Source organism: Psittacula echo, assembly GCF_963264785.1.
Source record: "Psittacula echo genome assembly, chromosome: 5".
In the NCBI taxonomy this organism is placed as follows: Eukaryota; Metazoa; Chordata; class Aves; order Psittaciformes; family Psittacidae; genus Psittacula; species Psittacula echo.
In genome coordinates this window covers 40,111,574-40,138,663 of record NC_137739.1, presented here as the reverse complement: position 1 = coordinate 40,138,663, position 27,090 = coordinate 40,111,574, and the positions used below count along the sequence as shown (strand labels likewise).

Below are 27,090 nucleotides of genomic sequence, written 5' to 3'. Positions count from 1 at the left end.
CTGGGAAACCCTCCTGAGCAGAAGGGCGGAAAGGCTGGGGCAGCAGGGACACCGGAAGAGCAGCCTCCCCACAATGACAATCTGACCCCGCCACAAAGCTGCTTTGAGAAAGGGGATAGATGGGCTCCTGCCCTCACCAGGCATCCTGTCAGCCAGAGCACTGCGCTGCCTGACTCCCAGATGGGACGTTCCGTACAACTGGATTTCCCAGCCCTGTTACAACCGCGTGCTTCAACTCTTTCACAGGACCCAGAACATCTGGAGCATTTCCTCACCACCCCTGGCTGCTGCATGCCACATCGCCACCAGAGGAAAGCTTCATGGTGGGTTTGCATTATCAGATCATCTGTTGATGTTGCTTTAGCTTTGCCTCTGCTGGAATCCTGCCCTGCCTCTGGCCTGTTTTTAATTAGGGTGTCACCAAATGCAGGTTTCCCCTCCCCAAAAGCAGAAGAATGCTGGCAGGCTATGTGCCAACAAACCCTGTGCTTTGCAAACCAAGTGTTTGCACAACCCTCCTCACTTGCCTGGGCCATGCAGCGGGTCCCTTGTGTGTGCTGCCACTAGGGAAGAGAGCAGGGTCTGGCCAGGACAGGCCACCAGCCCCCAGGACTCATTGGCTGCAGTACTTGGCAAAGCTGCAATGGTCTCTCCCAGCACCAAGCCGGCATCCTGGCATGCAGGGGAGGGATGAAGAAGCACACACAGTGGGCTGATTCTGTTCCCTTTTGCAGGAGGATCATGTTTAGCAGCAAACTCCACACCTTAACCCTCAGTGAGACCTTGGCATAAGGTGGCTGCCCTTTGGCAGCTCTGTCATCTGGCCTGCGCTGAGCTCATGGTGAGTCCGTGGGACTCAGCTCAAGGTTTTTGTGCTACATCCATGATGAAAGCCCAGATCTGGGGGCAAGAGGGCACAGAGTGGTGCCACATGCTGGCATTCAGGACACAAACACCCTTGTCTCCATGTCTGCTTCTACAGTGCCGTCTGCATCTCCTTGTAGCTGTTTTATGGGGTGGCATTTGAGACCACACTGTTTGGCATCCCTGCCTGGCAAGCAGGGTTTGATTTCCAGGCCCGTGGACCACAAATGAGGTCAGGGGACCCACTTCACAGGGCAGACATGCTCTCCCTGTCCCTACAGCATACCAGACCATGGCACCCAGCAGCCCTGGAGCAGCCTGCAGCAGGGGCAATAGTGCACTGCAGGGCTGATACTCTCAGAGAAAGAGGAGGGAACCATAATGTGCTGCAGCATACTCTGCATGGCCAAGAGCAGCAAGGGGGCTCTGGCAGCAGGTAGGTGTCCCTCCCTTTACCACTGTGGCCTGACAAGGTGTGTGTGTTCCTGCCACCTCCCCGTGGTTCAGAGGCAGCTGGGGTAGAAGAAGGACAGGTTGGAGAGCTGGTGGTGGCAGGGCACATCTCTCATTACAGGTCAATAGCAGCTGGGGTTGCTGCTTGCAAGGCTGGGGCTGGGCTGGGCAGAGCTGCAGCTGGCACACAGCTGGATTTGCTTCTGCACTGGCTGTGCCCATCAGCAGGCCATCCCTTAAGAAGGGGCTAATGTGCTACCCATGTTTAGAAAATATAAAATGTTCTTCTTCAAACCCAAGTTTAAGGTCTCCTCACGCTGAGGAGACCTGGGGCCAGGTTTGGGAGTAGCAGCGTTTTCCTGCGGAGGAAAACTCAAGTAGCAAAAAGCCCTCTCGGACAAGTCTCCTGGGAGCCAGGAGCAAAAGCCTGTCACTCAGAGTGCAACAGCACTGGGTTTTGCACCTTGTGCTCCCATCCCCGGGTGCTGCAGGGCAGCATGGGGCTCCCAGCAGCTGGGGCAGGGCAGTAGCTCTGCAGAAATTCCTTTCCTCTATCTCTATGAGCCACCTCTGCAGGACAGCAGAGACTTCCCTGTAACGGCTGCTTCCAAGAGATTTATGATCCTGGGTTCAGCTCTGCAGACAAAGTCATTACCATTCTACAGTCTGTGTTTCCCCTTATACGCGTAACCTGGCTCCAATAACTGTTTCCTCTGGGAAGCTTAAAAATGGTTGATTTGTTACTGAAACCATTCAGCATTTCTCTGATGCTTCTCTGGTGCTTTTTCAACAGCCTGACGAATAACTGGGCATTTATCTTTGTGGCATGTTGGTGTGTGGGAAGGCCCACGCTGTCCGTGTTGATGGGGAGGGGAAAAAGCAAAGCACAGATTGAAGTAACCTTCCCCAGGTCATACCAGAGGCTGCAAAACAAACACTCTTAATGACATCTTCAGCATGTCTCCTTCCAGACCTCTGCTTTAACTGTGAGCTCCTGTTTCTTCGGCATACGGTGATCCTGTCGCCACCCAGAGGAATGGCCCCTTTATTCCAACGCAGGCTGTGTCCAAAGGGAGTGAGTGAAACGGTAATTCAGAGATACTGATTCTCAGCATCGTGGAAGCGTAGTGCCAAGGGCAACACCTGCTACATAATCACTCTCTTCTTATTCTGCCTTGTGGCTAATGAGTTTGAAATAAACCAGTCAGGGCCATGCCCCGGGGAATCAAACAGAGGCCCTGCTGCTCCTGTCTCAGACAGATCAGTGGGGACTCTGGAACAGTCATGCAAGAAGTTTAGCTTTATTCTTTGCTGCATTTTGGCAGCAAAATTAGAGATTCAGAACAAGGCAGTAAAAATGCAACTGAATGGAGCAAGGAAGGGATCTGCATGCAGGGACACATGGTGCTGAAATACCTCCAAGGCACTGAACTTAAGTTTTCTTGCTTACTGGTGCAATAGGGAACAAAGTGTGTTGCTGTTCTGGTTGGTTTATCAGTTGTTGGGCTGGTCCTGGTCCCTGTGAGTTGAGAACCGATCCATTATAGTGATCAAGTTGGAAAGGGGCAGGTAAATGCAACTCCAGGACATCTAGCCACAACAGCCTCTCAAGAGGACAAAATCTGAGGTGATGCTGGCTTTGTTTTCAGGCACCATGCCCTGCACTGAGGCTGTGCATGGCATGGCAGTAGTGCCATCAGCACCTGGGCACTCTGAGGATGACATCCTCCTCTCCATGGACTCTAACCCAGTACTTCCATCTGCAGAGGGTCACAAGCCATCCTAAACCTGGCTTGGGCCAGAAACTCCTCGGCAGAAGCCTAGGTGGTGGAATGTGGGTGCTTTTCTTGCTTTGTCAGACAAAACCCTGCTGATTCCTTCAGAGCTAGGGTATGGAATTTGCGTATGGGACCTAATGGCCACCTAATGGGAAAACAAATCTCTGTGGCTGCTCAGGGTCATCATCTGCTCCCTGCAGTTAGCAGAGCTCGCTGCTTGCTTTGCCAGAGCAACGGGCAGTCATTTTCTTACATGCGAGGAAACAAATCATCCAGACATGATGCCCTTCTGGGCAGTTGTTGCAGCTTCCTCTGAATTATCCAAAACCCACAAAATTTTTTTTTTTTATTTTTTTTTTTTAAGTCCAAAATATTTTTCTTATTTTGCAGGGTTCCATAACCATAAAAAAAAAAAAAGAAAAAAAAAAAGTTATTTAAAACTTTTATGTGTCTTCTTTTTAGTCTGGTTGGGGAGCAAGGAGATATTAATGCTTGAGGAGGATTCCCTCCCCTGCTTCGCAAAGAAAGCTTGCCTTGTTCTAAGTATTTCCTTTCTGCCTGTCTCCATGGAAAATATTAGGGATATGGGTCTGGTATTCATTATAAGCTCCCAAGAGAGCAAGATCAATGAAACTTTAAATAAAGCAGCTGTAAGCCAGTGTGTCATTTAGCTGTTGAAGTTAAAAGCACGCATAACAAAAATGAGCGTAACCATTTTGCAAGGGTCTTTATTCCTTCTTTCAGAAGCTTGCGTGACATTTTCTTGTGGCTGATGCTTCAGTCACCAGATTTTGTCTTGCATCTGTTTACCTGCCTATCTACTAGAGCATGAAGCCTAGGTCACGAAGCATTTGCTATTACATAGCCATGGCTATTTTTACCTTTGCAATCAGGGGCACCTGACAGTTTAACCACAAAGTCACCCTGTTTTTCCTTGAATGTGAAAATAATTAGGTAAACTGGAAAAGCTTAAAAATTGTCTTTTCTTTAAATAGGGAGTGAAATTTAAAAAGTCTGGGTTCATTTTCTTTTTTTCTTCTTCTTTTTTTCTAGCTTTGGAACCCAAACCCCAAATAGGACCAAATGAAGTTGCCAGGTGCAGTTGTCAGGGATGCTTCGAGTTCCTGTGACCAAAGGGTGAGCAGCATGTTGCACACCAAGTGGAGAGACCAGCAGTATTTTCCCTGGGTGATTATTCTCCTCCACCATGAAGCTGCCAGCCAGAGCCAGTGCCTTATGCCCATACCTCCGTCTCAGTCTGATGGTGGAGCTGGGGTCAAAGAGAGCTTTCATCACCAGACAGGGGGTCCATTTTCCTTCCTCCCTCAGCAGCGCAGCCCAGAGCAGCAGAGGTTGATCAGCCCAGCTTTGTCACACAAATTCAGCCCTGCTTCCTGGTTTGCCAGCAACAGATGGGAAGGAGGGGTGGGAGGAGGTGCCCTGGGGGAGCAGCCACATATGCAAGCATGATGATATTTCTCATTTTAATCAGCTGTATTGCAGTCAAGCCTAAAGCACAGGAAGACAAAGGAAAGGTCACGCAAGAGTGATGAAACGATCAGAGGCTGGAAGGACTTACAAGAAAAGATTAAAAGGTACAAATGTGTATTTCAGGGACAGCTGAGTGTTACCATCCAAAGGGAACAGTCCCCAGGGAGGAAAAGTCTTTAGCCTACTTCAAGGGCTTGTAACTCAGTGTGACAGGAGGAATTTTGAAAGGCAAATATGGGTTAAACAGAAAAAAAAGGTCGCTCATGATGTTGTTTGTTAGAAGTGATTTCCCACAGGGAGCAGTGGAAGCCCAGGCTCTCAACCTGCCTGTATGCTGGTAGGGAATGGACTTTCCTGTGCTTTAGGAAAGGCAGGAGGTGGTGGCGAGGAGACAAGGCAAGTACTGAGTGAGGGGCTGGCCTCTCAGGCTCTTTGGCTTCCATCTTTCTGCCTGCCCAAAATAATGGCCTGTGCCTGTTGCTTATCCTATGTGCCATCCAATGCTTGAATTTGGCAATAATAACAAAAGAAAACTCTTCTGCCAGTGTATGTGCTGTGAATTAGCAGCGGGGGTGGGGGTTATTGGAGGGCTGTATAGAAGAATCAGACCCTGGAAAAGCTGATGCGCCTTTATTTAATGCACTGTGCAGCTCAGGGACTGCATGAGAGATGCCCTGGCTGTTTCAGTGCCACAGAAATGGTGCCAAATAGAAGAGATGTGCATAATCATGTATTTTGTTGCTGGCAGACACATGGTCGGGGCACTGTGATGGCCAAATGCCTAATCCTAGAGCGATAGGTGCAATATGTGCTTCTGAATGGTCAGGGAAGGGAAAGAACAAATAGAGAATGCGCATATTTCTTAAAGCATTTCATCTTTCTAAAATAATTTAAAATGTGATTTAACCAGTAGCCTTTCTGGCTATTCTGTTCATGAGCAAAGCCCAAAAACTATCTGAACAAAGAATTTATTTTCAACTAAAGGGACATACTCAGCTCAATGCTGACAAAGCAGCAGAGTCACTCATCTGAGTGCAGAATTTGGGAAGGCAGCTGCGCTGCTGACATTTCTTTATGGGAGATGATACCAATTCCTGTGAAAAGTGAGCAGGCATTTTGGAGCAGGAACTGGAGAAGGAGCAAAGCTAATGCAAACAGATAATGATGCACTGGCAGGAGCCAGACACCAGTGCTCTTGACCTAATTCTCTGCAATGTCCTGACAGCCTCAGGGTGCCTGACTGCGTTTGTTTTCTGAGCTGGTGCAGGAAAGCTCTGCTCCTCTCTGGCTCTGCAAGGAGAAACCATGCTGCAGAAGGCCCAAAACACAATGCTGGCAGTGCAGGTGCTGATGGTGAAAGGTCTGGAAATGGAGCCTTCTCTGGAGTGGGCAAGTTGAGCAGCAGCTCTGCCGTTGCCTCATGATGGTCCCCGTGCCCGAACTTTCAGCCAGAGGAACTCCCTGAGGCTGAAAGTTTAATTAAATTCTGGCACCAGGTAAGCAGGATGGCAGATAAATAACCTAAAGCACCAGACCCAGATGGATGATTGTTCAGGAACCAGGCTCAGATACCAAGCTGCTCCATGGGAACCTAGAAACTTACTGACAAATCTAACCCACCATGTTAGAAAACTGCTGAAGGAGGCAGAGGTTTGATAATGCTGACCAGCTCCATGTGCTGATTGCGCTTCCCTGGCCCCAGCTGGAGGCCCACTGAGGTGGCTGAGAAGGGGAGACAATGCTGGACCTTGGGTTACTGGTGCTTTGCAGCCTTGCTTGCACAGCAGCTCACTGATGTCAGGGCTCTGAGGTTAAACTTGATACGAGCTGACCCTCATCCCCTAACATAGGACTTTCAAGTCAGTACAGAGTAGTACCATTCAGTTGAAGCTGCTTGCTGCATTACTAAGAGATACATGGGAAATCTTCCCCTGAGCCTTCCAGGTGTTGCAGGCTGGGGACTGTCCCACCTCAACCTCTATATTTGCTGGTGTAAATCACTTCTTAATGCCTCCAGATGAGAGTGCTTTGTAGCACCAGTCTCCGCTCTGTGCTGGTGCAGTGCTTCTTGCAGAAAGAGCCCATGTCTGAGGATAATACGAGCCAAAATCTGCTGAATCTTATCTTTCATTTAAACAACCTTTCCAGCATTTGTGGCAGCAAGGGAAATGTTCAGAGAATGAATTGTCTTTTTGAGGGCTTGCATGGCTAGCTTTATGGGCTAAGGGAAGGGTGAATTCCAGTGTCCTCCATAATCATTGTAGGTCTGTGCTGTTATGCCCATCACATAGGTCGCCATCCATCACAAGACGGTTTAAAGCTCAAGGGCCTGATGTCATGTGGTGGCATGGTGCCCAGCAGGGAAAGAGCACTTCAGGGGTAAATTCTTTGGTGTGGATATGGTGAGATGTGGATCTCTGACAGCAGAACCCTCTCAAGGAAGATGATAGTTCTGATTCAAAAACCGAAACAGTTGTATTACAGTAGCCCTGAAAGTTGAGTCAGTAAAACTGAAGAAGAGATAACATCAAGGGGGAGAAGCTGAGAGCAGAAACCTCCTGAACCAAGTCTAACACTGAATTGGCTGTAGCATCAAAGCATATATATATATAGGAAGACTGTGTAATCCTGTATCTTTACACAATATGGAAAGAAAGCCCTCTGTATTGGTATGAGCACTTTCAAAGGCTTATAATGCTAAATATACCTTTTCAAAGAAACTGTACTGGCATGAAAATTCTGTGCAAGCTAGGCATAGTTCCTGGATGGTTAAACAGTTGGTGACAATACAGCTTGGTTTCCAGCAGTATTTATCAGCAGATTGGATGCCATATAGATGTCCGATACATACATAAGCTTAGTCCTTTCTACACTGTGTTTTCACTAGTGTAACATGCCAAATAGTTTAAACAGTCTCTTGTGATTACAGCTTAATGAGTTTCCCTGGGTTGTGCAACTATGTGGTATATTGTTTTAATGTTGGTTTTGCTTAGTATAACGGTTGCCTAAAAATAAGAATAAACCCAGTGGTGATGGGACATATACCATCCTCTCCAGACTTGAAAAGCATGTGAGAGGTAGGTGATATAAACATGACAAGACACTTACAGCATTGATAACACTCCAGGCTTCCACAAGGGTTTGACCTCTACGTGGAGATATCACAGAGTGATATATGCTGCTCTTCATGAGCTGTGTGGCAGCCATATGCCTGTTGGAGTATTACTGTGTTGTAAGGAAACAGAGGTAATTCTTAAATCTTACTTTACTGTCAATTAAGTACATTATCACTCGGCCCATAAATATCACGCCCTCTGTTGTCACATCCCAGAATAAGTTTTACCTGTGTCCTGGTTTAGCAGTAGCAGTCAGTTTTTCTACTGGTGCAGTGCTGTGTTTTGACTTTCGGCCTGGGAATAATACTGATAAAGCTGATGTTTTCAGTTGCTGGTCAGAATGTTTACCCTGAGCAAGGACTTTGTGAGTCTCATGCTCTGCCAGGGAGGAGGAGAAGCCAGGAGGAAGCAGGGACAGGACACCTGACCCAAACTAGCCAAAGAGGTATTCCATACCATAGCACGTCATGCCGAGGATGTAGAACTGAGAGTCCCCGGAAGGGCACGTCCTCTTTTCGGTCAAGCTCTTTTCCGGCGAGCGGTATCATATTTTCTTCCCTTGTTATTTCTCTTATCATTATTATTATTGGTGGCAGCAGTAGTGATTTGTGTTATACCTTAGTTACTGGACTGTTCTTATCTCAACCCGTGGGAGTTACATTCTTTCGATTCTCCTCCCCATCCCTCTGGGGAGTGTGGGGGGGGAAGTAGACTGCGTGGTTCTAATTTACAGCCGGGGCTTAAACCACGACAACCTGTTTCTGCAATGCCAATGTATTTTGAGTTATTTTCAGACTGTGATCCACTTTAGCTCAAGCCTTTATAGATGTTGCTACTTCCTGAATAGGCATTTCTGATTTTGTACTGGTGGATACTTCCTAAACATAGCCTTCCCTTATTCTTGCAGAATCGCATCTTGTTGAATCATAGAATAGTTAGGGTTGGAAAGGACCTTAAGATCATCTAGTTCCAACCCCCCTGCCATGGGCAGGGACACCTCACACTAAACCATGTCACCCAAGGCCTCATCCAACCTGGCCTTGAACACCGCCAAGGATGGAGCATTCACAACCTCCCTGGGCAACCCATTCCAGTGCCTCACCACCCTCTCAGTAAAGAATTTCTTCCTTATATCCAATCTAAACTTCCCCTGTTTAAGTTTGAACCCTTTACCCCTTGTCCTACCACTACAGTCCCTAGTGAAGAGTCCCTCCCCAGCATCCTTGTAGGCCCCCTTCAGATACTGGAAGGCTGCTAGGAGGTCTCCATGCAGCCTTCTCTTCTCCAGGCTGAACAGCCCCAACTTTCTCAGCCTCTCTTCATAGGGGAGGTGCTCCAGTCCCCTGATCATCCTCGTGGCCCTCCTCTGGACTTGTTCCAACAGTTCCATGTCCTTTTTATATTGAGGACACCAGAACTGCACACAATACTCCAAGTGAGGTCTCACGAGAGCAGAGTAGAGGGGCAGGATCACCTCCTTCGACCTGCTGGTCATGCTCCTTTTGATGCAGCCCAGGATACGGTTGAATCATTCTTTTGGTTTCTGAGACTCATTTTCATTTTTTGTTCTTGTCTTCAGAGTGTTTAAAACTCTTCCCAGGCTGATTCATCTGCATGCTCTAATCTGCTTAACAAATTATTAATGCAGACGTTGAATGGTCCTGTACTAAGAAGAGATCCCTGATTCCCCAGAGGAACTTTCCCCAAGTTTGTCAAAGAGCTATTTTGAATGCAAACTCTGAAAAAGTGTGCTTACAGCTTACAATGGATTTTACCTTGGCATTTTCCTGTTTGCTTATGAAAAATAGACTAAAACCTTTATTATAGTCAGGTTTAACACATCTCTATTTTCCCCCCTTGCCCACTAGCTTAGTTATTCCAATAAGGAGTATTGGATTCATTTAAAACAGCTTGTTCTTGATTGCCTGCCTTGTTGGCATGAGCACCTTACCAGTTTACTGAATGAAAGTGCTTATAAATTGATGATTTAATCTTTTGTTTGAATAACTTTCTGACCTTTGAAGTTAAGCCTTCTAGCTGAAAAATCACTGCACTGCCAGGATGTTAGGCATTGGGGATGGTGCTAGAGATTCCTCAGGGATGGTTCCTTAGTAATCCCTGAAGTACAGGGAGTTTCTTAAGGATTAAAATGCTGGCTGCTTGAGAATACGTGAACTTCATCCTATTCTTCCCCTCCAATGTTCTTCATGCTCTTTTTAAGATGAACACTGAGTCTCAATTAAGCAAAAGGTGAAGATGACACAACATGCTCAGTGTCTGCAATCTGCTGTCTGCTGAAAATAAAATCTCTGCCAATGTTAGTCCCTGGGTCTATGTAAACAAAGAAGATGGATTCTCAAAACAAAGATGTGGTATCTGAGCTGCTTGGAAATGTAGCGGCAGACCATAGCCACGAGTGCAGCAGTTGCATTTGGGGGTACATGCAACATTGAGTTAAAACAGAAAGGGGCTCGGGATCTTTCAGGAAAGGTCCAGCTGTGGAAGCCCACATGATTCTGCCTCTGAAGGCTAATAAATAGCTTTGACCCAGTAAAATGCTTTTGTATCAGTCTACAACTTGCTTTCAGCATTGTAAGATCTCCTCACCAGTTCATATTCAGCATCTATAACTGAATACACTGAGCTGCTGCAAACTTGTTCTGATGATTCAAATATTAACCCAACAAGAAAAAAAAGTCTTTTTCAGTTCTTATTTTATTTCATTTTCTTTCAGGCAGGGCTGAATGTGTGTGACAAAGTTATTTCTGAATGTCTGTTATTGTATTATTTCTAGGTAAATTTCAATTTTCTTTCTCCAAATGCTTTGGCGTAAAGCAATTGGTGCTCAAATACTAAATTATCTATTTAGTTTTTGCCATCTCCTTGAGACTTCTGCAAACTAGCTCATCAGCACTCATTGCTGCTGCCTTTAGGAGAGCTACACTTAATCTAACAGTAACAGAAATATGTTAGTTCACAGATCCTTAGAGAAAAGGACAGAAAATGCACAGGTAAATCAGTGTACAGAAAAGGAGAATGTAAAGAAAGGTAGAGGAGCTTAGCATGGAGAACCACAGTGAAAGTAATAAATATATTCACCAGCAGCAAAAGAAGATGCTAGTTACATTTGTTTGCATTCATAGAACTGCTGCAGAACTGGTAAAATGCTGAGTCTTTGGCTATATGGCTTACATAAGCAGCTTACCCTGGATCTGATGGGCAGTGTTTTTTGCAGAGGGTCTTCAGCAATGGAAGGTATAGAGTCTCTGAATTGCAGCTTCTCTTTATTCCTCTCTCTCGCTGCTCCTTTTTATTCCCATTCCCTCCTCCTTCCTGGTTTAAAGCTGTCCGTATGGCAACCCCATATAAAATTCCTGTATCCAGAGCATTCTCCAGCAAGTTATGCCAGAGGTCTACTACCAGTTGGTGAAGTAGCACCTCCTTTTGCATGTTTTGAACTTGGACTTTGTTAGTTTCATTTGATGACATCTAATTTTTATATTTGGAAGAGACAGTGAAGAGTTAATCCCTATCAACTATTTTCCACAAGCAGTATGAAATAATAATGGTGGCTTGCTGGGAATTTATGCCAGCTTTCATTTAGTCTTCTGCTGCCTCATGCCCTTTTTGCTTCCAAATAGTGACTGTATTTACCTAGTTACCTTGACAAACTAACTAGAGGGATTTCAGCCTGCTTGTGTGGTTTTCAGCAGCCCAGGGTTGTAAGGAATATAGGAGTGTGGACACTAGCCAGCAGCAAGAATATTAGCAAGTCTAGGTGGTCTTCAAACAGCCTTGAGCCAAAAGGAGAAATACTCCTTCCCATTAACATAAAACTTGGAGAAACTGGGTAGGAAACACATGTGCCTGCTCATGACCTACCGACCCGGGAAATCAATGAGAGTAAAAGAGTGTGTGACCTTTATGTTTGTAACACCTTTGGGTAACACAGGAACATTTTAAAGAGAGATTATTGCCTCCTGGACACCCTCCTGACTTTTGCTTCTCTTCTCCCAGTGGTCTGAAAATGAGATGCAGGAGATTACTGCCTTCCAGTAACAAGGTCAAAGCTTTTTATGCTGCAGTTTCACACTGCTAAAATCATAGAATCATAGAGCAGTTTGGATTAGAAGGACCTTCAAAGGGCATCTTGTCCAGCCCTCCTGCCATGAACAGGTACATCTCCAATTAGATCAGGTTGCCCAGAACCACGTCAGGCCTGGCCCTGAATGTCTCCAGAGATGGTGCATCCACCACCTCTCTGGGCTACCTGTGCCAGTGTTTTACCACCCTCACTGTAAAGAATTTCTTCCTCATGTCCAGCTTGAGTCTCCCCTCTTTTAGTTTAGAACATTACGAACAGTTCCTCGTTAGTGGGGTGTTCCCTTCCTCTCTTCTTTGTCCAGTGCTAATACTTGTTTTTATCCCACTACAAGCTGTTTTCCAGGGCGTTAAACTAGTAGAAATCTGCTTGCTGCCTTTTCCAGGGCTAGTTTTTTCAGGTTTAGCATTGTGGACCAGCTCACTGCAGTCAGAAGAGTCCCAGCGTTGACAGAACAGGACTGCCTGTTCCCATGGCACCTGTTAGAGCACTGTAACTCATTATGAAATTAGCAGTGTTAAATGTTAGCACATGAATGTATTTTCTTCAGCAGGTAAAGGTTACGATCCACAGGGGTAATCACAAGTGTTATCTTTCATTGCTTACAGTCCTCCCTCTGCTGCATATTTTCCCACATGTGCATCATCCTTTCCGAATTGAAGCTCACATCTTTGTGATCCAGTAGAAAAGCAGGCAGTTTGCTCTTGCGAAACCTTCAGCTACACTGTAGCCTTTCTCATCATTGCATCCTGCACATAGCAGAAGTAACTTTCCCAGTTCCCCAACTGCGTATGCTGTTCCAGTTTGAGGAGTGCGTGTGGGGGCAGCCATATAAATCTATGAAGTCGGTGGCATCGTGTGTGGTATTTTTCCAGGGAAAATGGAAAAGTCCGTGACTAAGCATGAAAAAGAGAAAATCATCCCCATAGAGCTGAGTAATAACAGACACTGAAGGCAACAAAAATGGCATTTCATAGTCCTAAAGGGGAACAGGTACAGATTAGGACTTGAGGCAGCATGGGGCTCTGGGAGACAAGTCAGGGATATGCTGCCAAAAGGGTCATACTGTCCTCAGGTCAACCTGATGCAGCTATGATTGCCAGCTAACTCTTTGTGTTAAGCCAAAGCAGTGCACAAATCTGGCAATGGCAGTCATAGAGCCATAACCTCTGTCTGCATTAGAAAACCAGTGGGAGTATCTTCAACTTCCAGATGTCCTCTGCATTTCGAATGCCCCTTGGGATAATCTTTTGCCTTTACTGCCAAGCTGTGATAAATTCTGCAGTTACTTTAAACAGAAACAAAGCTCATCTCTCTACCTTGTCATTATACACTTGATTCCAAATAAGCATGCAAATAGATAAGGTGCTCCTTGTCTATTTTTCTTCTCTCATTCTTTGTTCATCATGGTCAACAGAGACATGCCTGTTCCTGCAAGACCTTGCCCACTCTTGTGCCAGCCTGGCACACAAGTGCATCACATTTTTTAGATCCTTACGTGCTATATGAATGAAAGAGCCTGGCGGTTGTGTTTAATCTGTCACGTCAGTTTTAATGCCAGCCCTATGCTAAGCCACACTGAAAATCAGGTTGGGTTTGTATTTTCGGTGCCTTCTCAAAACGATTTCTAGATGACAGCCTTCCAGTACCTAAAGGGGGCCTACGAGAAAGCTGGAGAGCAACTTTGTTTTTGTAAGGGCATAGTGACAGGACAAGAGGGAATGGCTTTATGCTGAAAGATTCAAATTAGATATTACGAAGCTCTTTAATGAGTGGCGAGGTGCTGGCATAGGATGCCCACAGCAGCTGTGGCTGCCCCACTCCTGGCAGTGTTCAAGGCCAAGTTGGATGGCGCTTTGAGCAACCTGGTCTAGGGGAAGGTGTCCCTGCCCGTGACAGGTGGGATGGAACTGGATGATCCTTAAGGTCCTTTCCAACCCAAAACATTCTGTAAGCGTATGAAGTGACACCCTGTGCTTTTCACACTCCAGACCAGCATTAACGTCACTGTCGGCTGTCTTCCCACAGAAGCAGCTTTAGCGTGCCACCACCAGTTACCCCACTCAGGCCGGCTGGGCTGAAAACCAGAACACCAGCAGCCATCCTCGCTCCGCGCACCGGGGAGAGCCTCGGTAGGACCCGGCTGCACGACAGCCCCCGGACAACACTAACCCCCCCCAACAGCCGGTACCCCCTCCCTGACCTAGATTCCCGGGGGAAGGGGCGTGGTCGCCACCTCCGCCAATCGCCAAGCTGTGCCAGAGTCACGTGGGGCGGCGGTGACGCGCGGGGCCACATCCATTTTGCGTCGCAGCTGCGGGGCGGTGCGACAGTGAGGAGCTGGACTTCGGGGAGCAAGGACAGAGCTGACCGCCAGCCGAGCCCTGACCGTCCCGCGTCCGCCCGGCTCGGCCCACACCGAGACCCGCAGCCCAGGTTCGTGACAGCGCGTGAGGGCTCCCCGCGGAGCGATGCGGCGTCGGGGAGCAGGGTCGGTGGCGCAGGGAATTCCGGCTATGCAGCCGGTTTTCCTGTCGCTCTGTTTCACTGTGGTGCTATTCGCGGAGCAGGCCCCGTGGCATTGCCGTTGGGTGCGGCCCGGGCCGCCATTTTGTGGCGGAGCAATGGCGGTCCGTTGTCTTCTCCGGCCGGGGGTGGGGTGGGCAGCGCGCATGCGCGGGCAGGGGGCTGCGGCCGCAGTGGGCGTTGGTTTGTTGTGGGCGGGCTGCTGGCCGGACTTCGGGCTCCAATTGGCGCAGACTGAGGCGGGTGCTACCTGGCTGCTTCCTATTGGCCTGGAGTGCGGGTGAGCTGCGAGCTCAGCGGGGCGGGGCGGGTGGCTGCTGAGTCACCGGGTAGGGCCGGGGCGTTGACGGGCTGGGCGCTGTGTCTCCCGCAGCGAGCTTCGCCGCACACAGCCATGAGCGGCTGCCGTGTCTTCATCGGGAGGCTGAACCCGGCTGCCAGGGAGAAGGACGTGGAGAGGTTCTTCAAAGGATACGGCCGCATCCGGGACATCGATCTGAAGAGGGGGTTTGGGTTTGTGGTGAGTGCGCCCCTCTGTGGGGCTCGGCGGTCCCCGTGAGCTGGTCGGCACTCAGATCTCATGCACGTGTGATGTGCACAAAGTTACTTTTAAAGATAATGCCGTTAACGTGCTCAGCTAAGTATGCTGTGTGGCAAATAAACATTTGTTAATTTCTTGGAGATGTAGTTTTTTACTTTCGTGGTTTTGCTGTGGTGGTTTTACAGGAATTTGAGGATCCAAGAGATGCAGATGATGCTGTCTATGAACTGGATGGAAAAGAGCTTTGTAGTGAGAGGTGAGGTACCCTATTTCGTGGGTATATAAGCTTAAGTATCTAAAACAAGAAGTAGATCAGTTTTAACTTGCATTGTGTTATCAGTATGGTTTAACATAATTTTTTGTTTTGATGTGTTTTTTTTCTTTCCAATGACTGTTACTAAAGGAATGCGTAAGAAGAAAAACGTAAAAAAATGGTTTTCTGTTTCTTTTTTTCCTCAGGGTTACAATTGAGCATGCAAGAGCACGCTCTAGGGGTAGAGGCAGAGGGAGGTACTCTGACCGTTTTAGTAGCCGCCGTCCACGCAGTGACAGGAGGTATGTGTAGCTTCTAACTGGCATAGTTTAAAAAAGAATACTGTGGGCTCATCTAAGAGGTCATCCAAGAACTTGAGCTAGAATGAGATATCAAAAGGTATTTGCCTTTTTAGTCAATCGTTTGATGTGGCAGTAGGATAGTGAGGATTACAAAACTTCTCAGATATGCTTGTCATCTTTATGCTCCCTCCCCAGAGTATTTAATGCTTGTTTTAGATTACTTGGGGCACTAGTAGCTGATTGTAGTAATGGTGATATGCTGATGCTAGTCATTGTAATTACTAATAAAACCCTGGATTGTTTATTTCCAAACAGAAATGCTCCACCTGTAAGAACAGAAAATCGCCTCATAGTAGAAAATTTGTCATCCCGAGTCAGCTGGCAGGTTTGTTGAAACACGATTAACTATTTTGACTTCATTTAATGGGTATGTAATGTAATAATTTTGTAAAATAATTAATTAAAAGTAAATCTAATGGATTCAAAACATTTATGTAATTAATGTAATTTAATTAATGCAATTTACATATTTTGAATTTTAACTAGTTAATTTTAATTTTTAATAATAAATGTATATGTTTGAGGATATATATTTATTTTTTCTTGTTTATTTAAATCCATTTTAACCACATATTAAACCCTTTATTTGCCAGCCTATCTGTGTCGTTGGCCTTATGACGAGGAGTGCCTGTGGGTTATCCTAATCGTTCTGTCTTGGTCACTCTTGGTTGGGCCTGGTTGACTTTCCAGTCAGCTCCTACAATGTCACATGGCCACCTCTAGATCTGTGTTTGCCGGTCTAGACGTAATCGATGCACTCCTTAAAGTGCCACATTGCAGCGATCCCAGAGCGTTTACGAGATCTGATTCCTAAGTTGAGAGCTGTTCTTCCTGTAACGCTTCCGAATAAAGAGGTCCTGGTCGAAAAGAGTTGAAAGATACGAAATTAGGTGGTCGTTGGAATCCTGATCGCAGTAAAGTGGTCCTTGGTAACATCAAGCATAGCGAATGTCTGGATCCATCAATAGTCTCCTAATAAGGGAGCGCAGTGCGATTAATGGCTTCCATCGACTGGGTAGTGTTCGTCAAGTGGGTGGCGAAGAGCCAGTCGGGCATAAATCATGACGGTATCTCCGGTCGCTTAATGCAGTTTGCTGCTTGGCTAGCCTAGGGAATTGTTAATAAAGGTAAAGTAAACTATATTTTTAATGACATATGGGGCACAAAATAATTGGTGTTACATAAATGTAATTCTGTATGCCTATAAGACTTGTAATGTAAATGGAGGCTGGAATAATTCAAAAATATATGGGTATTTCACACTCAGTCCATTATATATACAGATGTACTTGATTTTTCTCTCTCTTTCTCTCTTTCTCTCTTACTTCGTTATTTAATCTATGTAGTCTCTGTAGACTAATGTTTTCCTTAATGTTAAGACCGTTTATTAGCATTTTGCTTAAAGCAATATGCTTTTCTCATTTATTTCGTGCCCTGATTGAGATAATTCAATTTTGGTAGAATACAAGTATGGCAATTGCCATGTTTGTAATTTATCTAACATCTTCTCTTCCAGTAGTCATAAGTTTCTTTTGGGTTTATCTGGTTTTGTATAGATAAGTGTTAATGTCACTTCTTTGCATAACATAACTGGTCTTGTGTTAGGATCTCAAAGACTTCATGAGACAAGCTGGGGAAGTAACCTTTGCAGATGCACACAGACCTAAGTTAAATGAAGGGTAAGCCTCTAACAACACCTCTTGAAAGCTGTAGAGTACTGTTTGTATCATACTTGGGGAAGGAAGCTGGCTACTTTCAGTGCTTAGCAGCTGTTCTTGACTTAATTTAGCTACTCTTTGAAAATACATTCTCTTGTATTTTGGGAGGGGAATTCTTTATTTTCTGTGTGAGTTATAACAAGGAATGAGTACACTGGGCAGTGAGGGTTGGGGTTTTTTTTTGAGTTGTTGAGCTGCTTATTTTTCCCAGAGTATGTTTTGCTCTTATCACCAAAATTACCACTTGTAATACTGAGATCTGGGCTTTATTTTGGCTTTATTTTTTTTTCCTGTAGGGTGGTTGAATTTGCCTCTTACAGTGATTTAAAGAATGCTATTGAAAAGCTTTCTGGTAAAGAAATTAATGGAAGGAAAATCAAACTAATTGAAGGCAGCAAAAGGCACAGGTACAGATTTCTGTTCTCTTAAGCATTATTTAAGTGCTAACCAAGAAAGCTTTGAAGTCAGTTACCAGGCAACTGAACAGGAGACCAGTGATTTGCCTGGTTATGGTCGTGGTCCGTGATGTTTCATTGCTAATACCAGTGCTCTTCTGTTTCCTCAGTAGGTCCAGAAGCAGGTCACGGTCTCGTAGCAGAAGCTCATCCAGGTCTCGGAGTCGTTCCCGCTCCCGCAGCCGCAAGTCCTACAGCAGGTCAAGGAGTAGGAGCCGTAGCAAGTCTCGATCAGTTAGTAGATCTCCAGTGCCAGAGAAAAGCCAGAAACGTGGTTCTTCCAGTAGATCTAAATCCCCATCATCTGAGGATCGGCAGAGGTCTAGATCGAGATCCAGATCTGTTGACAGTGGCAACTGAGCTTATAGTTCAGTTATGGGGGCCCTTTTTTTAAACCATACTTGCTAAAAGTTGTGGTAAGTATGTGACTTTCTGGGGGGAAGGGTTTGGATGGGGAGGGGGGAGGAATGGGAAAACTTTGTAGATGTGGACCATGGTGGGAAGGGTTATTGACTAATTGTATTAAATGTCTTTTGATAACCCTTTTCTTGCTCACATTTTTTGTGAATGTCTGAAGTGTATAGTTTGTGTATATTGGCAGAGCTCTTTATAACTAAAGCGGACAACTTAAACTTTTTTGTACTCCAAAAAAAAAAAGTCATCTGAACACTTAATTCCCAGTATATTCAACTGTGAAGAGCAACTTGGAACATTAGTTTAATATTTCATTGAATCATAGAGTAGTTAGGGTTGGAAGGAACCTTAAGATCATCTAGTTCCAACCCCCCTGCCATGGGCAGGGACACCTCCCACTAAACCATGCCACCCAGTTTCAAATTAAACTATTAGCTTTAGGCATCTAAGAGCTCTACATGTGCTGTACATAAAGCTTTATTTCAGAGAGTATTTTTTTGTGCTTTTGGACCATTGTTTCAGCTGTAGATCAGCAGATTGAATGCTGGTCAGTACTGGTAATAAAACTTTATTTTAAAAGCTTTTCATTTAATATGACTTGCACTACACTTAAGAAGATGCCCATTTCACTTACCTATGGTAATAATATTCTATAAAGCACCCTAATTCTTGATACTTAAGAATTGAATAGCTCAAATAAAATATAAAGAAACATGCCTCTGCTTCTAGTGTGTTCTTAAGTGTTAATAGTAAGTGTTTGAGACGGTGCTTTGTGTTGGACAGTGTTAAAACACTTCTCAAAGATAGGTCTGCAGTGAAGTGATGTATGGGGAGGAGCTAACTTACTTTTAAATACATTGTGCCATGTACTTAGATGTGTCTATACTGAAATAAACACATTGGGAATAAGGAAAATCCTACTGTCATAGTAGTAAAAAATGAAATGGACAAGTCATTGAGGTTTTAATGACTTTGGATAATAGGCGTGGAATGTTAAAGACGGGTGTAGTCAGCATACTTAGTTGGTGTGTTTGTGCACATGTGTATGAGGGAACAGTGAGGTGTGGGTGAAGCATTTTCGTAGGTGTTAGTCCTTGTTCTGGAGGAAGAGGAGGGACTTTGGAGTTGGTGGGTGGGAGTACTGCAGCAGTGGTACCCTGGTGATCTGTGGTTTAGGGTTTGTTTCTTGCAGGGGCAAGAAGTCTGCAGTCCCTGTGCTTCTCAAGCCCTCACACAAGTTACAATAAAGAGCTTTAGAATTTAATTTTAAAAAAATTGCAAAACTACTGTAATAATCTATGAAAAGCTTTAAAAATGACTTTGGAGCCTAGACTAGGCTTTGGATTAGGGTCCTAGGAAATGCAGGGTGGTTCCCCCTCAGGGAGGTTAGTTGCCTGGTGTCTGTTGCAGAGGTCTCGTGTTCCAGGCTGGTAAGGGAGAAGGAGCTTTGTGTTTCGTGAATCTGCCTGTCAAGGCAGCACAGTATCAAACTGCTAAGCGCTCCTGGAGGCAGGCATGGGGAAAGGTTTTGGACTGATAGATGGTTAATTGGATTGTTAGTAGGCAGCTTTGGAGAGTGGGAGGCTTCACTCTCAGCAGTATCCTGGTTTGGCTGCTCGATCACCTGAAGAGGTGTAGTAGAAGACGGGTTTAGCCCCTAGGGGCAGAGGCAGCATTGAGGCTCACCTGGTGGGTATGAGGGGTAAGGTTAGCTGTGTCATCTCAAAGTCAGTGGATCTTTCCTGCTTACTTGAGTGATCATGTGCGTCATGGGACTTGACTCCAAATGGATCCAGGAGACTGAAGGCACCTGGTGATTGGAGTGGGGTGGGATTTCAGACACTTGCCTTGCTCAGGCTAAATGTGAAGTGCTACCTGCTCTATAAATATTCTGAATTCCATTTTGACCACACTGCTTGTCTTGTAAGCAGCATGAACAGATGTGTCTGCATTTCACTTGGGGAGCTCGCTGTTTCAAAACTTCAGTTTAAAACATGTTAACGTCTGGCCAGAAACCTATTCTGCATTTACTAAGAATAAACAGGCTTGTTTATTCTTAGTCAAGATGGATTACACCAGGTTACAGTGCATATTTCATAGATTCATAGAATGGTTTGGGTTGGAAAGGACCTTAAAGATCCTCTAGTTCCAACCACCTGCCATGGGCAGGGGCACCTTGCACTAGACCAGGTTGCTTCAAGCCCCATTGAACCTGGCTTTGAACACTGCCAGGGATGGGGCATCCAGAGCTGCTCTGGACAGCCTGTTCGGGTGCCTCAGTTTCATACCTGGGACACTGCAAGTGTTAATGTGAGTCTTCCCTTGTATTTGTAGGGTAACAGTAGCTAGATGGTGTCCTGAACAGCTGGTGTATTTAGTTCTATGGAACAAGGCACATTCAATGTTCATCACGGCTTGCTGGATCCAAACAACGTGCCAAGATGGTTTGCATTGCTGTGTTCAGTTTTTGTGGCTTCTGCTGTGGTACACTGTGCACTGCTCAGGTTTTGGAAATTGGGAGTGACCAGCAGTCCACAGGCTGCTCAGCTGCATACTGGGTCTTGGCTGTTCACCAAGAGACTTTCACATCTCGTTTTGGGTCTTTATTACAGAAATTACATTAATCTTCAGAGATGCCTTCAGGAGCTGCTTCAGACATGTGCCATAAAAAAAGGGAACTAATGTGGGCAGCAATCTTCATATGAACAAAACTGGGGCAGTCACTTGGGAGCGTGGCCAGAAGCTCTCCTAAAGGGTTGTTATGATGACTTGAAAGTCACTGGGAGTCGTCTCCCTCATAGGCAGGCAGAGAGAGGCTTAGTCTGGAGCCAGGCCTCTGGGAAATAACAATGAGGGTGCAGACAGCTCTGTGGCAATCCCTTTGTCGGGCATAAAAGGAGCATATAGATAAGAAGTCTTACACAGGACTACTGGAGACCTGTAAGCCGGCTGCAGGAGGTGGAGCTTGGAGGGGTTGTGATAGCAGCTGCTGCAGTCCGTCTGTATTGTTTTCCTGGTTTCCCACTGTTTCTGCAGGGTCTTAACACTGGTTTAATTTCTTGAGCACCAACTGCATCCATACCAGCACAGAGCAGGTTTGCTGCACCTGAAGAAAAGAATGTAGTGAGAATAGGTGGTTCTGAAGCCAGTTACGGAAAGATTGTGACACAGCTGCAGTTGGTGTTGCGTGATCTAAAGCAGAATGAGGACCTTGGAAATCCTGCCAAAACGCTTCAGCCATTTTGTTTCAGTCTTTGTGTCTCAGAGCCTGGAGAGCCACCCTTTTATAGCAGTCTTGCAAGCACTTGTATGGTGGTTTCCAATACCAGCTGCTTTGCACTGAAGGCACACCTGAGGATCCAAACTGAGTGGATTGGGTTTTCTTCCCCATTAAAGGTCATCCTTCAGCATGAAGCTGAATAACAGGTAAAATGCTCTTGTAGCAACTGCTCTGCTGTCCCGAGGGACTAGAGAAAGCTGGTCTGAAAGCATCAGAAGGCTGACTTGTGGAAGACCTCATGCAGCAGTGCATTCTCCAGTCTTCTTCACAGACACTCAGCTGAGCTTTGGCATTGTGGACCTGCTGAAGTTGGGGAAGTCTACCTCACATCTGTACCAATACCGTATTTTAATTAAGCTGGACTCTATTTATATACTTTGCTAGCAAAAGATCCAAATATTTCCTTCCTTCAGCTGCAGTACTTGGCAGTTCTGTCCTCTTCTTCCTCCTTCCACTCCAAAAGTGAAGTGAATCTCTCAAATCCCAGCTTTGCTGCAAGCTGTTGTGGCATTAAAAAGTATCTAATGTTCTTGTGTAGTTTTATTCACATATAAACACCCTAGTTCTTTGCATGTGCTCAGTGCAAGTCATAGCTTTAGCAGGATGTCCATCCTAGTTTAAGCACAGGCCTCAGAAAGTCTCTAAGCACTGATAGTATATAGCTATATGACACATTCTGATGATGCAAGAAATCATCATTTCTAATGTCTTCAGTTACCTCTGAATTTTTGGCTGTGATTTGTATTTGATGTATTGAGTAGGTAACCCTGAGTTTAAAAGGTGACTGGATTCTGCCTCTAAAAGGCAGTGATTCGTTGGTAGTTATATTTTAAATGTATACGGTTTGGACTGGAAAGTGTACAAAATACAGGAGCAAAGCTGTACTTGCCACTTGATCTCTTTATTCTGTCATAGATCCTAAAGACCAGGATAAGCAGAAGTCCCTCTCCCAGCTGGAACAGCAAGTACAGTAGTGGGAAGAAGTACAGGGGGCCAATGATTTCTGGGGCAAAGGCAACCTGGAGGATGGTCGAGCAAAGCTGAATGTTCTGGCAGCCAGTTTCCATGCACACTGTCCACCTGCATCTGAGGCAAGAAAAGTTGAGCAGGGTACAGATTTGACCCACTTACAAACAACTTCAAATAAACCCTGCCCACCTTGCTGCTGCAATGCTTTGTGCATTTGAATCTGCTGAAAGCTGCTTTATCAGGAGCAATACTGAGATCCCTAGAAGGGATTGCCTCATGATCCCATTGCAATGGGCAGAGACAGATCACATTATAAATGTGGACTTTGTGCTTAATGGTGTTTGGAGGCCTTAGGTCCTGCCCTGGTAATCTCCTTCCCAGGTGAAAAGAGAAGTCTAAGCTGTGAAGGTAAGAATTAGTGAGGACTAGAGGGCTTCCTACCTGAATTAGGTAGGACAGGAAAGGGAAGGAGTGGGTTTTATATGCAGGGTTTCCATCCTGAATTCCTGGGGCTGCAGCGGAAACCACTGACCAGCTTGGGGTAGTTACCAGCTTAAGAATAGTTGTGTTTAAGAAAACTTGAGGTTTTGTCTCTGTTGGTATTTCCCAATTTGTTGATTTTCTGTGTGGTGCTATTAATTCTCATCTCCCCCCAGTTTCATTACCAAGATCAGAGGCTGGTAATGTGTATTTAGCACATTACTAGTGACCTGAAGTCAAAACCATCCATCTGCTTGTTCAGTGAACCTACCATCCCTTCTGTGGTGGTCAGGTACCTGTGTCAAATAAACCTCTTCCAGCTACTCCTCTCTTCTCTGATGAGCCAAGCAGAGGTTGAACTGATTTCTCTCCCCCCTCAAGGTTTGGGTGTTACTGACTTGGGACCAGTGTGCAGTGTGTCTGCTTATACTCCTAGGGCCTGTTTTGGGAGACTGCCGTGTTTATCCTTCAGAATTACATCTATGTCGAAACCCACGCTTTCACCATTGCTCCATAGACCAGAGCTGGCATACATCTGTTCCTTCTGGCAACAGAGTGAGGGAACTGGGAACTGGAGGAACATACTGGTCATTAAGCTTGAAGACTGCAGAGAGAGCATAGCCCAGCAGGAATCCAGTAACAGTCATCAAGGCAGAAGATCCCATGAGGGATGGTGAGAAGGCAACCATGATACCGCTTCCCATATTGGCCATAGACAGAACAATTATTGCAGCAGATGACACTAGCAGCAGAACCATCCCTGCCTGAAATAAAAGCAGTCAAGTCGTGGACAAGAGAGAAATCCCCAGCAAAACTTCCCTCACCTACTGGAAGCAGCTGTGCCGGGTTCTCTGTCCCTCATATACGTAAGTATAAGCGAGAATGCATAAGTGTCTTTCATGGACATAAATGTTAGAAGTAATCAACAAGAGACTGTTCTGAGGTATTACCTACAGACACCTTATATAACTAAGTACATTTCTGGTCTATATGCAAAATGACTGGTGCTTGCTCCACCAGCCACTTGTTTCTCAGGCACTGCTATGTGTCTCTGTCTAGGTCCCTTTTGAGACTCGTCCACCCAAAGCAGGCAGGGAGGAAACCGCTTCACTTACAGGTAGAGCCCGCCTATAGCACATGTGGAAGGTGGCAGCTATATTTTCATGTTGTCTTATTGGTGTCTGGTGACTTGGCAGATGAAGGAGCTGGGGAATTTTTGGAGGCAGAATACACAGCTCTCCTGCATGTCTCTCCACTTTGGAGTCCCATTTGGATGGAGTTTTCCAGGTGTTTCTTAAAAGCAAGTCTCTACCTCTTTCCTCTTTTGTAGAGAAGATAAATGGAAGGCTGGTGTTAGCAGAAAGGAACATGACCCAAGGGTTAGTTGGGGCAGTGTAGGTCACCTTGTTATGATAGGCTCTTAAAGCTTCTCTTGAAACAGTCCAGTCATCACTGCCGTGTGCTAGGTAAAGGGGCCTTTGAAGAGCTCTGGTCCTCCTGCATCTGCTCTAGCCTGACTCCTGGGTTCCCATGCTTGTTAAAGATTAGTGATTCCTAGTGTTATTTTGTCAGGTCTGTTACTAAGTCTTGGCATCCATTTCTTGCCGTACTTGGTCCTAGTTTATCTGAAATAAAGCCTTAGTGAAAAAAAACCTACGAAAACCAGTTCTTTTGTTCACAAAGTTCTTTGTTAGCAGCAGTCTGGGCACTGCTAGTGGAGCTCTCGAGCTAGACAATGGTGTAGTTGATTGTCTGGATTTCCTATTTGCTGTTGAGATGCCTGGTGTACAAATGAGGCAGGGAGATGATTCCAGGCGTAAGTAGGTGCTTAGCGATTTGGTGGCTTCTGCTGGACAGAAATCTTTTTGATGTAAGCACCAACTTTGGGATGTGACTACTGCCCTGTGCTAGACCTCTGAGAACAGCAGGGTGGGGGTTTTGGTTGGTTGGTTTGGTTTTGATTTTTTGTTTAATCTGGGGTCTGCTTTGGTTCTGACTGGAGTGGAAGGCAGTGTCTGTGAGGTTCATTAGTCCTGCTTGTAACAAAAGAAAACTAAGTTAAACTGAAGCCAACAAAGGAGAGCAAGGTAGGAAGCTGCTAGCAAAATGTTTTTTGACTGGAAAAGGTGGAGAACTTCCTTTTGGGCAAACGTTTTAATGATTAAAGAGGTGAAAATGTCTTGATTCTATCCAACCCTTTCACTGATTCATGGTGTGCCTTAGAGAAGTTAGAATTTCTGTGCCTCTATTTTTTAAAACTTCCTGGGGCCCTCAGCTGAAAGGCAACTAGCACAGGATACTTCTTACCTTGATGATAAAGCCAGTGTACTGTGGTTTCTTCTCACTCAAAATGATGCCGATGGCACAGGGGATTAGCATCAGCACCAGGGAAGTGATTATTCCTTTGTAAGGTATCTTACCTCCAAATCACCCTCATATAGTCCTCCTGAGTAAAGGTACAGAAGCAGAGGCATTAGTCCAGTTGCTAGGAGCGTTGAACATGTGGTCATTACAATGCTGAGATGAAGGACCCCTCAGTAGAACAATGACACTTTTTAAACTGAATATGCCAATCTTCCTGCTAACCTGGAGACATGGTTTTAATATAAGGCTTTACCTTGCTCTTTCCCAACCTGCCACTGAGATTTCACCAACATTACTGTCAGGTTGTAGAAGGATGTGATATGAATAAAGGAGAAGATAACTCCAGTTCTACACAGACTCAGAAAGGACCCTTGTTGTGGGTACAGCTCACGTTTCAGAAATTCACCAGTAACAAAGAAAGTGATGCTTCATATGTTCACCCTGGATCTTGTTTTATCACTAGGGTTTGTTGGAGAGTGGTGTTCTGCTAGTTCAACATTTCTCACTGATGCAGCCTCTTCAGGCAGCGTGTTCAGTTTACACAGAACTGTATGTTACTATATGGATCAATATAACATGTATATGCTGTTTGTACTGCTATGTGGAGATTAAAAAGTGCTCATGCACCCATCTTATCAGGAGCAGCAAGCCGTATTCTTCAGAGAAAGGTAGAAAATCCCATTTTGTTGTAAAACGGGGACAAGTTTACCTATTCAGCAATATGGGTTCTTTAAAAATAGTCTAAACTTCATTATTCAGCCTTTGCCCGGCTTCTTGGGGGTGGCTAATGTTGATTAAGTTAGTTTCTGATCCAGTCATATGACTAGATTGGCCTGGGCAATGAGCATGTACTCAGCTTTCCCTACCTGAGGTTCATGTCCCCTCTCGGTGACAGATTAAAGATGTTGGAGAGGTTTCCCCCTGGGCATCAGCCACAGATGAGGATGGCCAGGGATTCTGTGGCACCCAGCTAGAAGAGCTTGCCCAGCACAAATGCTGTCAAGGGCATGATGCCATACTGGGCCATTACCCCAATTGCCACTCGTTTGGGTTTCCTGAGGCGAGTTGTGATCCTAACTATCTCTATTGTACATCCCAGAGATACCATGATGACGAAGAGGGCCACAATAATGATTGCATTCAGGGCTTTGTCCATTGCCTGCTGGCCAAACGCAAATGGTGGTGCCACACGGATCAAGGGGGTGCCCTGTGTGTGACCTGGGCTCCAAAACTCAGGGTTTCAAAAGCTCCCTGGGTCTTGTTCATCCTGCTGAAGGGTTTAGAGATCCCTTCTGTAAGTCGCTGGGAGGGTGAGGGAGGGGTTGATTCATGAGTCCAAATAACATCCAGTTAATGCAAGCAAAACATGGGTTCTCTCCCAGGCCATCGCTCTTATCATTCAGCAGCTGTTGAAACAGAATTCCACGTTTTGAGCAATCAGCTGTGAACCCCATTTGCTTCAGTAATATGTTGTGCAGTTTGTGTTGTGCTCTGGTCCCCCACCTCTTCCGCCATCTGCTCTCACTGTGAGAACGAGGACATAGCGAGTGAGAACAACAGGGACACTCAGTTAAAACTGGTAAAGGCAGGCACTTCATAGAGTGAACCAAAAGAACTCTCATCCACAAGATACTGCTGAGGCTAATGCTTAAAAATATGATGCATCCATGGTACTTTATTTTCAACAAGGGTTATAAAATGCTTATGCTTCTGGCCATAAATCAATCTCTCAATAGGAGGGCTTGGAAGAAACTTCCTCTGTGGACGACTGATTTCTCTAATAAACTCTTAGGGGCCTTCAGGTCCCTTTTGCTGATGTGGTAAGTCTGTCACTGCATAAAGTGTGTAAAGGAATGAATTCTGCAAGCCTTACCAACATCTGAAATATTTACTCCCTCGTTAGTGTTGAGGGCAGGTTCTGCCT

At 45.5% G+C, this 27,090-nt stretch overlaps 2 protein-coding genes across 6 annotated transcripts; one reads left to right on the top strand and one right to left on the bottom strand.

Moving 5' to 3' along the window:
- The first annotated feature begins 14,087 nt into the window (after window positions 1-14,087).
- SRSF5 (serine and arginine rich splicing factor 5) lies at window positions 14,088-22,287 on the top strand. 5 transcript variants are annotated; one of them, XR_013957014.1, is made up of 9 exons: window positions 14,088-14,240; window positions 14,704-14,850; window positions 15,057-15,127; window positions 15,331-15,426; window positions 15,742-15,811; window positions 17,092-17,165; window positions 17,501-17,611; window positions 17,770-18,075; window positions 22,269-22,287. XR_013957014.1 is itself a non-coding variant. In XM_080619315.1 (8 exons), exons 2-8 carry the CDS (start codon window positions 14,725-14,727, stop codon window positions 18,017-18,019), a joined length of 795 nt encoding a protein of 264 aa, XP_080475441.1. In that variant the 5' UTR covers window positions 14,088-14,240; window positions 14,704-14,724; the 3' UTR covers window positions 18,020-18,789. The 5 variants fall into 5 exon arrangements, 3 of the variants coding, with proteins under 3 accessions (XP_080475441.1, XP_080475440.1, XP_080475442.1); XR_013957015.1 differs by lacking the exon at window positions 22,269-22,287 and adding an exon at window positions 20,686-20,705; XM_080619315.1 differs by lacking the exon at window positions 22,269-22,287 and having other exon boundaries at window positions 17,773-18,789.
- On the bottom strand, window positions 20,991-26,432 carry SLC10A1 (solute carrier family 10 member 1; the record flags this gene model as incomplete). The annotated part of the gene is given in 10 exon segments (XM_080618203.1): window positions 20,991-21,044; window positions 21,046-21,179; window positions 22,246-22,439; window positions 23,388-23,566; window positions 25,110-25,223; window positions 25,229-25,319; window positions 26,033-26,094; window positions 26,098-26,136; window positions 26,140-26,405; window positions 26,408-26,432. Coding segments are annotated over 10 exon segments (1,158 nt in total).
- Between the last annotated feature and the right edge of the window lie 658 nt (window positions 26,433-27,090).